At 40.4% G+C, this 13690-nt stretch overlaps 1 protein-coding gene across 4 annotated transcripts in view; it reads left to right on the top strand.

Annotated features, from left to right (window-relative positions):
* PCSK5 (proprotein convertase subtilisin/kexin type 5) overlaps positions 1-13690 on the top strand; it is a 424235-nt gene that overhangs the window by 280811 nt on the left and 129734 nt on the right. For 3 of the 4 annotated variants that reach the window (XM_037030322.1, XM_037030321.1, XM_037030323.1), the window contains 3 exons: positions 338-435; positions 857-986; positions 1404-1519. In XM_037030322.1, the coding sequence (XP_036886217.1) occupies positions 338-435; positions 857-986; positions 1404-1519 (344 nt within the window). Of the gene's footprint in view, positions 1-337; positions 436-856; positions 987-1403; positions 1520-9317; positions 9506-13690 lie in introns of those variants that run through there. The other variant, XM_037030324.1, reaches the window with a different exon arrangement.

The raw sequence follows: 13690 nt of genomic DNA, 5'->3' as shown, positions 1-13690 counted from the left end.
GAATCAAACCAGCGACCCTTTGCTTCACAGGCCCATGCTCAATCCACTGAGTTGCACCAGCCAGGGCCATACAATACTTTTTAAAACCTCTGGGTTGTAAGGTGTGTCAGCTAGTTGAACAACTCAGAGAAAGGTCCCCAAACCTGCACGCATGTGATGCAGACATCATTACGGTGAAGCACTATGGCATCAAGAGGCAAAACCTAGAAGGTACAAGGGCTATTTCCCCTGCGTTGAAGCTTTGCCAAACCCACAGGTGTCTGGGGGGAGCTGTATTTGGTACAGGTGGAACTGGGGAGTCACTACTCTGCCCGATGACAGCAGTCTGTGTCTTCAGCCTGCAGGGGTCCCGGTGTTCCATCACCTGTGAGGACGGCCAGTACTTCAACGGCCAGGACTGCCAGCCCTGCCACCGCTTCTGCGCCACCTGTGCTGGTACCTTCTCCCCCCGTCCTTCCGCGTATTCCTCTGCTCTGGTTTAGCTTCTGTTGACCTGTTTTTAACCATCGCTCATGCAGACTCCCTTGGTATTTTTTACAGTAGCTGCTGGAGAAGTTTATTTCTCTCCCAATAAGCACAAATGTATTCTCATTGACAGTCGGCCCTCAGCATCCTATCCTCATGGAGAAACCTAAATACCCCAGTGATACCCACTTCTCCAAGATTTGATGGTCTTGGGAAATGGGTTCAATTTAAAATGGAGGGGCGTGTTTTTTCCAAAGAATGGAAGAAAAAACACAAATATTATAACTCTTGAAATTACAACATATTAATGGCATTTCACAAACTGAGAAGCAGCCCATCATGCCACTTCTGAGGTTTTGTTTCTGTTTCCTGTGTTTGTCTTGCTTTGAAGGGGCAGGCGCTGATGGGTGCATTAACTGCACAGAGGGCTACTTCATGGAGGATGGGAGATGTGTGCACAGCTGTAGCATCAGCTATTATTTCGACCACTCCTCAGAGAATGGATACAAATCCTGCAAAAAGTGAGTGCTTGTGCCCCTCAAGCCCTAGCATTTGGTTACTGGGTTCCTTATTTGACTGCCTTCATAAATACTCTGAAACTTAAAGTTATTAATGATAAAATAAGGTTCAAACATTTACCAATGGAAACTGCCTTGCAGCTTAAACCTGGTTTATCTCTGATATACATATATACATATAATATATATAAATTATCAATTTTTCTTTGGCCTCAGAGGGACTTTAAAACCTTTCAAATCACACTGTCTACCTGCTAGGTTTTCTTGAATGTTGCCAGACTTAGGAATTATTTTAGTAAAAGATTTTTGTGCCATTTTCAAAGAGAGATTTAAGCTTAAGTCAATAAGATTGACAGTAAACACAGCTTTTCCTATGCCTGATGTGTGAAAGGATGATAAATTCTGCATTTTCCCCCGTAGATGTGATACCAGCTGTTTGACATGCAATGGTCCAGGGTTTAAGAACTGTACAAGCTGCCCCAGTGGGTATCTCCTAGACTTAGGAATGTGTCAAATGGGAGCCATCTGCAAAGATGGTGAGTACAACTGCTCATTTTCATCTTCTAAGCAAAGCGCAGTCTTTCTACTTTAAGGCTTAATAATGTATTTCCACTTAAAAAAGAAACTAGTAGGGGGGAGTCAGGCCATGCCTAATATGTCATTGGTATTCATCTTGAATTTACATCTTCATTGGGTTCGTTTTTTGGTTTAAGGATATTTTTCATTGCAAGAAGGAATAACTCACCTATAGTCCCAGTGGAAGATGCACAGAAAATTTGAGCAGAAAGTACAGGGAGCTCCCATATGTCCCCTGAACTCAGGCACATGCACAACCTCCCCTATCATCAGTGTCCACCCCAGCGTGGTGCGTTTGCGGCAGTCAGTGAACCTGCACTGACACACCATTATCACCCCAAGTCTGCAGTTTACATTAGGGTTCACTTGGGTGTTGTATGTTCTGTAGGTTTGGACACATGTATCATGATGTGTAGCTACCACTTTAGTGTCATACAGGACAGTTTCACTACCCTAGAAATCCTCTGTACTCCACCTGTCGTCCTTCCCTCCCCCCTAGTCTCTGAAGACCGCTCACTGTTTACCCTTCTATAGATTTGTCATTTTCGGAATGTCATATACTTGGAATTATACAGTATATAGCCCATTCCAATTGCTTTTTTATGGATTTCTTTCCCATCTTTTGCCATATGCACATGGAAATTTTGTGTCCTGCTTTTTGCACTATTATATATAAACATAATCCTATGTTTTTCAGAGTATTTAGAAACTCCATTTTTAATAACAGCATAAATATAAGTTCACGTGGAGATGCCACAGCTTATTGCCACTCTATCATTTGGCTTAAGAACAATCAAATGGTAGTTAAATCTTCATTAAGCCCATGAAGATAAGAATTAATGACAGAAGCAGGTACTTTGGGTCCATTTTTCTTTCTTTACACCAAATGCCAGGACCTCACACCTTCCCAAAGACTCGGCTTATTTCGCTCTTGGGGCTGAGTCTGAGCATGAACATTCTTAGGAGTTTCTCAAATGCTTCTCTGCACAGCAGGGTTGGGACCCTCTGACGACTCCACGCCCCTGACAATTTGGCAAATGCCAAGTTCCCTCACTTCTCTACCTTCAGTTTCCCCATCTATACAAAAAATGATTTTAAATCATTCCAACTCCAACATTTTGTGAACTATGGCTCTCGTTATAATTTATATTGGGGGGCCACAAACTTTCTGCCTATATTTATTGCAGACAATACATGTCATGTAGAAAAATTACTTTGAACCATTGTTGTTCTATACATCTTTGGATTGTTAGGAAAAGAAAGAAACAAAATATGTATGCATTTAGAATAGTCTTACCTGGCAAGGTCATTCCCCGGAGTTTTAGTCTGTCTTCCTTTGAATGGCTCCTCTTCTAGAAGTTGACAAGAGGCAGAACAGAGCTGTGGTTGGGAGAAAGTGGATTCAGAAGTCAGAATGCTGCTGTTCATATCTGGGCCCTAGGCCTTGGGCAGGTGTGGAATTCTATGGGCCCTACTTCCCTCAGCTGTAAAAGGATGACATCACTGACCTTGTATGGTCATTCCACAACTATCAGGAATCCCAGAGAGGCTTCAGAAAGAACTGGGCATGCAATGGCACTGACAGAACCCCACTTAGGGTCTCGTTTCCATGGAGCATCTCAGGTGACTTTGCATCTTCGTAGCTTTTCTGATGTGTGGCAGGGCAGGCTCTGTGTCCGAGGTTTTCCTGACCAGAGCCGACTCCCACCACACAACACTGGGGTGAGAGGGTTGGCTGACCGCATCCCCAGCACCACCAGCAGGTGTCCTTTACCCTTGAAACCAGGGTTCTCCTATATCTAAATTATGGCCAGAATTTTCATAAGTTCGTAACCTGAAAACAGGAAGGTTTTTTTTTAAGTGAACTGACACAGAAGATCCACTGTGACTTGAAATTCTTCCCCATAGCACTTGATGCCGGTTATTTCAAGGTATGTGATGCTTTAACTCCTCCCCTAAACCATGATAAGCACAGGATAAGTTATGCCAAACGGCCCTTGGGTAAAGTGGAGTGTCAGGATTGTGGGCAGTATTGGAAAAGGAACAATAATTTGTGATGAGTCCATTCTCAGTTCAGTTAAAGAAAAAACTATTGAATTTCTGCTCAGGATGCCAGAGTAGGTAAACACCGTGCTTGTCTCCTCCTATAACCACATCAAAATTACAACTAAATTGTAGAACAGCCATCATTGAGAACCACCTGGAGACTAGCTAAACTGAACTGTTATAACTAAGAATACGAAGCAGCAGCCCCATTGAGAATGGCAGGAGGAGCAGAGACACAGGTCCCACACTCAGTGTGGCGAGTAAGAATCAGGATGAGCATCCCAGCTGTGGAGATCTGCCCCGAGGAGAGAGGAGTCCTCATAACATCTGACTATGAAAGACAACAGGCTGCTACAGACCTATGTGCTATAGATCTGAAAAGACCTACCATGTGTTTCGGACCATAAGACGCACCTAGTTTTTAGAGGAAAATAGGAAAAAAAATTTTGAAACAAAAAATGTAGAAGTGCCTGCAGATGCCGTTGAGCCCTCCCTCCAACCCAGGCACAGGTGGACACCAAATCTGAACTCTCAGTTAACCTAGGTAACACTGTTTGCTCTACTCTGGTGATTCCAGGGGACTCCACCCCACCCAAATCACACACCCAGATTGAACCTCCCTCAGCAGCTTTTCTACAAAAGCAGTGCCTGGATTGCACTGCAGATTTTCCTAAAATTTTTCAAAGGTCCACAAGTCACAAAAAAGCACCAGCTATTCACAACTTACCATCTTCCTCCTGCTAAGCAGCCCCAAGCACAGCACTAGTGGCAGCCGGCCTCAGTTCCCAGCATGGCCTCTCCCAGGCACCTGCGAGCACAGCAGAGGTGGTAAACAACTGCAGATCATGTTGTAGCTCCTACCACCTGGCCAGGCACAGGCAGTGAAGTTGGTCTGTAACAAAGCCTAACCCAGAAGGCCCCAGAACCACCAACATACCCAGTGACCAGCTTCAAGCCATACTACAGCAACACCCAACCAGCATCTCAAAATGCATTTCCAAAGGACAGACATGGCAGGCACCAGAGCCCCACTAAAGCAACACCCTCTCTGTTAACCCTTTCTGTGGAATCGGCACCCACACAACTCATCCAGTGTAGTCACAGCCAGTCCCCACAGCCATTAAGCTACAAAGTCAACCCCACCCACTAATGTGCCAATAGCAATTAAGACTCAACTATACACAACCCAGACAAAGGGAACCAGACTCATGTAATCAGACTATGCCACGAGGCCCCTAGGACACCTACTTCATAAGGCCATCCTCATGGAGTAGGGAGAAGTAGCTGATCAGCATAAGTGTAGAAACAAACACATGAAGGCTGCCAAAGTGAGGAGACAGAAGCATGTCCAAAATGAAAGAACAAGACACAACTCCAGAAAAATAACTACACCAAGTAGAGGCAATCTACCAGATACACTGTTCAAAACACTGGTTATAAGGATACTCAATGAACCCAGGGGATAAAAGATGAACTCAGTAAGAGCTTACACAAAGGGATAAAAGCACAAAAAAACCCTGTCAGATATGAAAAATATAATAACCACAATGAAGAATACATTTGAAGGGATAAACAGATCAGATGAAACAGAGGATCAAATCAATGACCTAGAATACAAGGTAGCATAAATACCCAATCAGGAAACCAAAAATAAAAAGATTTAAAAAAAATTAGGATAGTTTAAGGGGCCTCTGGGACATTATCAAGTATAACATTTTCGTCATACGGGGTACCAGAAGTAGAAGAGAGAGAGCAAGATATTGAAAACCTAGTTGAAGAAATAATAACTGAAAACATCCCAAATGTGGTGGAGAAAATGGACATATAAGTCCAGGAAGCACAAAGAGTCCCACATAAGACCATCAGGAAATACTATATACAATTATATGCCAAAAAAATTGGATAACTTGGAAAAAATGGATACATTTCCAGAAACATACACTCTTCCAATTCCAAATCAAAAAGAAACAGAAAATCGAAACAGACTAATCACTAACTAAATTCATCAGTAATCAGAAAACTCCCAAGAAACAAAAGTCCTGGACCACGTGACTTCACAGGTGAATTTTACCAAACATTCAAAGAATCAGCACAAACTGTTTGCAAACTCAACTGAAGAAGAGAAAAGGCTCCCATATGCAATTTACAAGGCTTCCGTTGTCCTGATTCCAAAACCAGACAAAGACATTACAAAAAATAAAATGACAGACTAATTTCCCTGATGAACACACATGCAAAAATCCTCAGTCAAATATAAGCAAACAAAATTCAGCAATACATTGAAAAGATCTTACACCACAATCATGTGGTATTTATTCCTGGTATGCAAGATTGCTTTAATATCCACAAATCAATTAACATGATACACCATATATACAAAATGAAGGATAAAAATCATCAATAGGTGAATTTGGCAATAGATTTGCCAAAATCCACATCAGCATCTAATTATGATAAAAACTCTCAGCAAGGTGGAGATAGAGGGACTATATACCTCAACATAATAAAAGCCATATATGCCAAACCCAGCACTAACATCATACTCAATGGTGAAAACCTGAAAGCTTTTTCTTTAAGATCAAGAATAGGACAAGGATGTCCACTTTCACCATTCTTAGTCATCATGTTATTGGAAGTTTTAGCAACATCAATCAGTAAAAAAATAAAAGGCATCTGAATTGGATAAGAGAAGTAAAACTCATTATTTGCAGAGGACACGATACTGCATAGGACCCTAAAAAACTATCTTAACTAATAAATGAATTTAGTAAAGTAGCATAATACAAAAATTAATGTTCAGAAATCTTTTAATTCCAACAACAAAATATCAAAGAAAAATTAAGAAAATCACATTTAGCCTTGCATCAAAAAAAATAAAATACTTAGAAATAATTTAACCAAGGAAGTAAAAGACCTGTCCTCAGAAAAATATAAGACATTGGAAAAAAAATTGAAGAAGATAGAGGTAATGGAAACATTAACAATGTAAAAATGTGCATACTACCCAAAGCAATCTATAGATTCAGTGCAATCCCTATCAAATACCAGTGTCATTTTTCAAAGAACTAGAATAAATAGCCCTAAAATATGTATATAACTACAAAAGACCCCACATAGCCACCACAATTTTCAGAAAGAACAAAGTTGGAGTTATCATAGTACCTGATATCAAACTATAATACAAGGCAATAGTAATTAAAACAGCATGGTGCTGGCATAATAACACACTTAAATCTGTGGAACAGAACAGAGAGCCCAGAAATAAACCCACAACTCTATGGTCAATTAATCTAGTGAAGCAAGAATACACAACAAGGTAAAGATAGTCTCTTCAATAAATAGTGTTGGGAAAATTAGACACATGCAAAGGGATGAAACTGGATAACTTTCTTGCACTATGTATATAAGAATAAGCTCAAAATGGATTAAGTACTTAAATATAAGACCCCAAACCATAAAAATCCTAAAAGAAAACATAAGCAAGTCTTTGATACTGCTCTTAGTAACTTTTCCCCATATTTCCTCAGGCAAGGGAGACCAAAGAAAGAAATACATGGGACTACATCAAACTAAAGATTTTTGCATAGTGAAGGACACCATCAAAAAAACAAAAGGACAGCCTACTAATTGGTAGAATATTTCCAATGATATTCGATAATGGGTTAATATCCAAACTATATAAAGAACTCATACAACACCAAAAAAATATGGTTAAAAATGGGTAGACCTGAATAGACACTTCTCCAAAGAGGACATACAGATGACCAATAAACACATGAAAAAGTTGCTCAAAATCACTAATCATTAGAAAACTGCAAATAAAAACCACAATGAGATGTCACCTCACACATGTCAGAATGGCCATCATCAATAAATCAACAAAAAAAGTGTCGGTGAAGATGTGGGGAAAAGGTAACTTTCATTCACTGTCAGTGGGATTGTATATTGATGCAGCCACTTATGGAAAACAATATGGAGGTCCCTCAAAAAATTAAAAATAGATCTAGCATATGATGCAGCAAGTCCACTTTTGGGTATTTATCTGAAGAAATGCAGAACACTAATTTGAAAGGATATGTGTACCCTATGTTAACTGCAGCACTATTTACAGTAGCCAAGATATGGAAGCAATCTAGGTGTCTATCAGTAGACAGTGGATAAAGATGATATGGGGTGTGTGGGTCAGCTCGCGTGCGCGCACGATGAATACTACTCAGCCATAAAAAAGAATGAAATCTTGCTCTTTGTGACAGCACAGACAGATCTAGAGGGTATTAAGTGAAAGAAGGAAGATAGAAAACAATGCCATATGATCTCATTTGTATGTTGAATCTAAAAAACTAAAGAAACAAACTCTTAGGTACAGGAAGCAAATTGATGATTGCCGGTTTGGAGGGGTTTGGGGGAGATGGGTGAAAAAGGTGAAGGGATTAATGAGTACAAATTGGCAGTTATAAAAATGGTCACAGGGGTGTAGGGTACAGCAAAGGGAATATAGTAATACTGCAGTAACTCTGTATGGTGTCAGGTGGGTACTCTCGACTTATTGGGGTCATCACTTTGGAAGGTATGTAAATGTCTAGTCACTGTGTTATACACCTGAAACTAACAGTGCATGTCAACTGTAGTTGCAAAAAAAAAGAATGATTACCACAGATTTTAGAGAGTTTACATATAGAAGTGAAGAAGGAAAATAACCACATGGCAGATCCAATAGAACCAGAAATACTCTCATTCTGAAAGGTGATAGGTTCATGGGTGGTCAGGGAATTATTACATTTGTCTTATTTTATATATTCTGTGTAGGTCTCAAGATATTACATATTACAATTCTAAAGACCACTAACTTTGCAGGGGAAAAAAAGTATTAATGACTCACCAGGCTTTTTAAGTCACATGTCAATTGCATTTAGGGATGTGCTATTTATTCTTTTTCAACTGTCATATTTCAGTGACTCTAAGACACTTTATCGTCTTTGAAATCAGATGCATCTTGTAATTCATGGTAGCTTACAACTGCTTTTGCCCCAGCAAGCCGGTGTGACCCAGTTGTCATTGACTGTAAACAGAGTCACAGAGGTGTCTGGTCAAGTGAGGCACATGGTTGCTGCTTCTTATGTTGAATTCAATTACAGTTCAAAACTGCTTCAGAAATTTAAACTATTGTTCAATACTCAAAGAAATTACTGCCCAGAAACAAAACATGTTACATAAGTTTAAGAAATACTGTCAATAAGCATAAAGTTGGTAAGTGAATAGTGTGTCATCATTTAATACAAAGAAGCATTTTTGTCTTGGTAGTACTTCAAGTACTTAAAATAATGGTGCATCTCAAATCCAGTGTCTTAGAGTCAGTGAAATAGAGTGTAAATGACTATTACTCTCTGTTCCAGGTAATTCTGAAAATGAAAATTCTTTGCTTATATTGTCATTGATTTCTAATTTATTATTTTTCTAATCTTTTTTTTTTCCTTTCCCAAATGGATACCAATCACATGTACCGCTGGACCGCAATCTCTCTCCCTGAAAAACAATGCTGTCGACTGAAATCACTTTGGGTGGACCAAATTTCCTCCTTGTTGACTGCTCCTGAATGATCTCTTCCAATCCCCCAATCTGCCTGTCTGGCCAATCAAAACCTCCTTCCGTGTGTGTACATCATGCTGCTCTCGTCTTCAACTCCTCTTTTCTCTTGCTGATTTCCTGGAAAAGCAACGGAAGAGTCCTGGGCGGAAGGAGGCTTCTGTATGCTAGTGAAAAAGAACAATCTGTGCCAACGGAAGGTTCTTCAACAGCTCTGCTGCAAAACATGTACATTCCCAGGCTGAGCTTCCATCCTAGATGTCTTTGTTCCTGTAGACTTATAGATTACTCCATATTATTATTAAAAAGGAAAAAAAGCAAAAAAAAAAGCAAGCCACCTCTCTCTCTTTCTTGCTCTTTTTTTTTTCCTCTCTCAAATCTGTGCAGGGAGATGGTGAACTGTTTTGTCAGAACTTAAATGGAAAAAAAATAATAAACCTACAACAAGCCTACCTTTTATAACTGGGTGTTTAGTGCTAAACAGCCAGAACCACAGAGACAGTATTGTATGACCAAAGCATTTGATGCCAAAATTTGACGTTAAAGTAATGATTTGATTTCCTGCCCTGGTTTTGAAGGTCCATTTTTTTCCCTTTTGCATTTACTTGCTTGTTTCCCCTTTGAGACGCCTAAAAATACCTTTTAAAAAGTCACAAGAGTAGACCTAGAACAAAATGAAACAGAAAGCTCTTGCGTTAGTCATTTTTCATGCTTGAGTCCATCACTGGAGGAAATGGCAGAAAACTGGACCTAAGGGCATTAAGGACATCCCGCAGAGTTGTGCTCAGTGTCGTTTGTCTTAGTTTTTCGCAGCTGAACGTAGATACTTTCCACACATAATTTACTTCATGCAGTATGTGGTTTCGGCATTATACTCACTTGAGAAGTCTGCTCCACTGGTCGCATCAGATAGACTTGCTGCTACTGGCTTTTCCATTGTAGACTGGGTCATTTTACACACAGTTGGTTACGTGGGATTGCGCTGCATAGTCAGATTGGTGATGGACAGAATGAAAAATTACATGAAATAGCTGAGACTGCTCCAGCTCCCCCCAAACCCAGAGTGTTCACTTTGCAGACCCTGCACAATCTCTTGGTGCTATCTAGCCATTACTCCCCCGGCACTTTTTAAAGTTTCCATCAGAAATCCCACTTGTTGTGGCGGGAAGCATTTCAAGTGCGATGCAGGAAATTTCTTCCTGGAATCAAAAAGTTTCTAAATGTCCTGTATTTTTTAAGAAATGGAAGTGATTTAAATAATATTTAAGCTCGTGCGCAAGTTGGCCGGGCAGTGTTTTTCAATGGTGCTTATTAGAAGTTTTTTCATCTTCTCATTTTCAGAAAATAAAACTGGAAATTGAATACGGGCGGCATGATTGTACCCTCCTGGTTCTGTTATTCTCCCGCTCCTCTGTCCCTCTCTAACTGTGCTGTGATACACCTGTGCACTGAGTGTCATTGAGATCATCTGTTTTCCTGGAAATGTCTTCACTGGTATCCTCTTGACTCCCTAAACACATCCTGGAATCTAGCAGACTGAATTATGTGGAAACTGGTTTGGCTCGGTGGTCAGAAATGAGGGAGCCTGAGCGATCTTTTCACCACTTCTGAGTTTCTCTGTGTAGGGGAGGACAGACTGATAACAAGTGTCTTCCCTTTCCATGTGAAAACCCCGTTGGTGACCTCGTTTGCTTTGCAGTGACCAGCCATCTTACAGACTTTCTTTTTACGTCCAAGATGTCACTGGCCTCACAGAGGAGAAGGCCTAGCAATACAGATGGCCCTAGGAAGGAGTTGCAAGTGAGTGCGAAGTTCCCCATCTAAGAAACAAGTTAGTATAAAGCCCACATTGAAAATATTCATTCCTAGACATCAAAGTTAACATTCAATCCAAGGTGACTAATAAGTAAATAGTCTAATGACCCTCTTCATTAGCACCATAGTGATACTGAGTCACATAATGATTCATAAGTAACTAGGGAATCAACTGATTTGCTGAGCAATGTTCCTCTTCGTAGCAGTGCAGGCCCTTCTTACCTGAAGAAAACAAGTCACTTGTGGGTATGGCATCTAGAGTCTTACATTAAAGGCACAGTCTTTCAACAGACAAAGGTGAGCACAACCTAAGCAAGGCCAAGCAGGTGGGGAAACCAGGTTTGCCTGCTAAGGAATCCATCTAACCGAAGCATCCAATATTTGAGGCACAAAAGTAAACTATGATGGGAAAGATAAAAATGATGTCTGTGTTCTTAGACGAATAACCATCAAGAGGACAGCCAAGTTCACTGGGGTCCACCCAAGTGTATTCTGTTTCCCACTGACCACGCAGGCGCACATCGTGGAAGTACTGGTTTAACTACTAGTGTGTTACTGCCTCGTTTATCTACAGAATATTATTAACTAGAACATAATGCTTTCAAAGTTTAAGTTAATGTTATATATTATGTATAAATATATATATTCATAATGAGATATATGTAATGGATAGTGCAAAGTTTGGAGACTTAACAAATGCTCTCACCTCCTAGAGACAAAAGTCCTATCTTCTGTTCCCTTTTGTCTTTTTATTTTTAATTAGTGATCCATTGTTAAATCCAGATCCACTTTTACTGAAAAATACTGTACATGTGTAAAATGTTCAGTTGTTTTTTTGTAAAATATAGTAGAATGGTTGTAATTGATACTGGCCAAAATCAATGTTATTCCATATTTTATTTTTTCTATTAAATTAACCTAAGTTCCTGTTTACTTGATCTGTCCATACCCATGTGTAAACATCTCTGAAAGGGCGAGGTAATGTGAGACTTCTCTGTTCCCACATAGCAGCTGAATATGAAGGAAAGGTCAGGGGGAGTGAAGTATCTAAATAAAGTTGGAAAGAAAGGGCGAATAGAGGTGGGAAAGGGAGGGGGAAATTAACAGCAATATTAGAAAGGAACGGTTTAGGTTTGGTCATAAATGTATGTCAGATTCCATTTCTTAAAATGTTGCAAAAATGTCAGTAAATACTTGGTGCAGTGAGGGGGCCATCCGGGCCTGCTCTTTCCCTGCACTTCCCTTAGGCGTGGACTGGGGCGTACTCGCCAGTGATGTACAGAGGGCTAGGGACCAACGGGCTGGGCTCGAGTTGGTGGAGAACGTGAAAGCTGTTAAAAGCTGGCCTTGCACAATTTAAGGAGATCCTGTATAAAACTGACAGTAGCTGTATCCCTGGATGCCTAAGAGATGCTTTTGTCTAAAATCTTCAGTCCACACCACAAGGTAGGACTGAATAGTTAGCAAAAATAAAAAAGACAAGAAAGAAAGGAAGAAGAACCAGCAAAGGATTACAGAGGTTTCTGAACCCTGCTTGAGTTGCAGTCTTATCCTTAAAGATTCAATGCCCTGTCTTCTGGGAAAAGAAATGAGATCAGCAAAAGCAACACACACATCAAGTTCCAGTTAGATTTAAAGATCTGGAGATACAGCAAGGTGTGAGAGTGAGCCTCTGCTGCTGAGAAGTCCCATGGCGGGGAGGAGGAGAAACTAATCTTACCGACCATTTACTCTGCTGCACAGTATGGGAATAGAGCGTATTTATGTACTGATGTAAATATAGCCTCTCAATTCTCACAGAAGCTGTAGAGCAGAGGCACACATATTTTCCTGTTTCCAAATAAGAAAGCTGAGCTATGTGGACCCGGTAAATTGCGGTTACATAGCCAGACTCAAAACACTAAAAACAAAACAAAACAGTAACACAATGAACATAAGTAATGAATTCTAAACGTCAGATGAGTAGAACACTAAATACTGTGCGTTACGAGAGGTAGAAATTCCTTTGAACTGACTAGTCACGTGAGTTTTCTAGAGCACGTAGAAGTAGAATTGGGTCTTGGAGGATGGCTAAGGCGTAACTAAGCAGAAGGGAGGTGTGCAAGGAAAACGTTACCAGCAAACTTGCTGCGTAGGAGACGTTCAGGGAAGTGAGGGAATTGTTTTGATGTTGCTAAGCTAATTAGCCCATGGCTACACAGGGCAGTGAGGCAACATTTGATGGGTCAGTCTAGAAGAATCTACATTTTACACTTTGCACAAGGCAAATGTGTGCCTGTTCTCAACTCCCACCGCCAAGGAAAACCTTGCATTACACTCATCACTGTCATCTGTCGACGCATCCGAATCCTTACCTCCCACGGCAACATCAGGGGCTTGTCATCATGCCGCTGATTTCTATCAGACACGCAATTTTCTACCCAACAGTTTACCCTTCATTTTTGAGGAACTCAAAAACTGAGTGTTCACTAAAGAAGGCAAAGTGACTGCCGTACTAACTACCAAACTGAAGTTGTTCAGTCCAGTGATTGACACTTTAGGCACATCTGAACATGGAAATATTTAACACCTCATCTCCCCTCAGGTAAAAATAATATCGTGCGGCTAAGACAAAAGTAGGCATGCATTTTAACTGTTGTCATGTTATCATTCAGCTGCACACAAAGGACAAGGACAGACAGCAGCTT

Source organism: Sturnira hondurensis, unplaced genomic scaffold (assembly GCF_014824575.4).
Source record: "Sturnira hondurensis isolate 20B ecotype Veracruz unplaced genomic scaffold, ASM1482457v3 Scaffold0020642, whole genome shotgun sequence".
Taxonomy (NCBI): Eukaryota; Metazoa; Chordata; class Mammalia; order Chiroptera; family Phyllostomidae; genus Sturnira; species Sturnira hondurensis.
The sequence above is the reverse complement of the archived record's forward strand: the minus strand, read 5'-3'. Positions and strand labels throughout refer to the sequence as shown.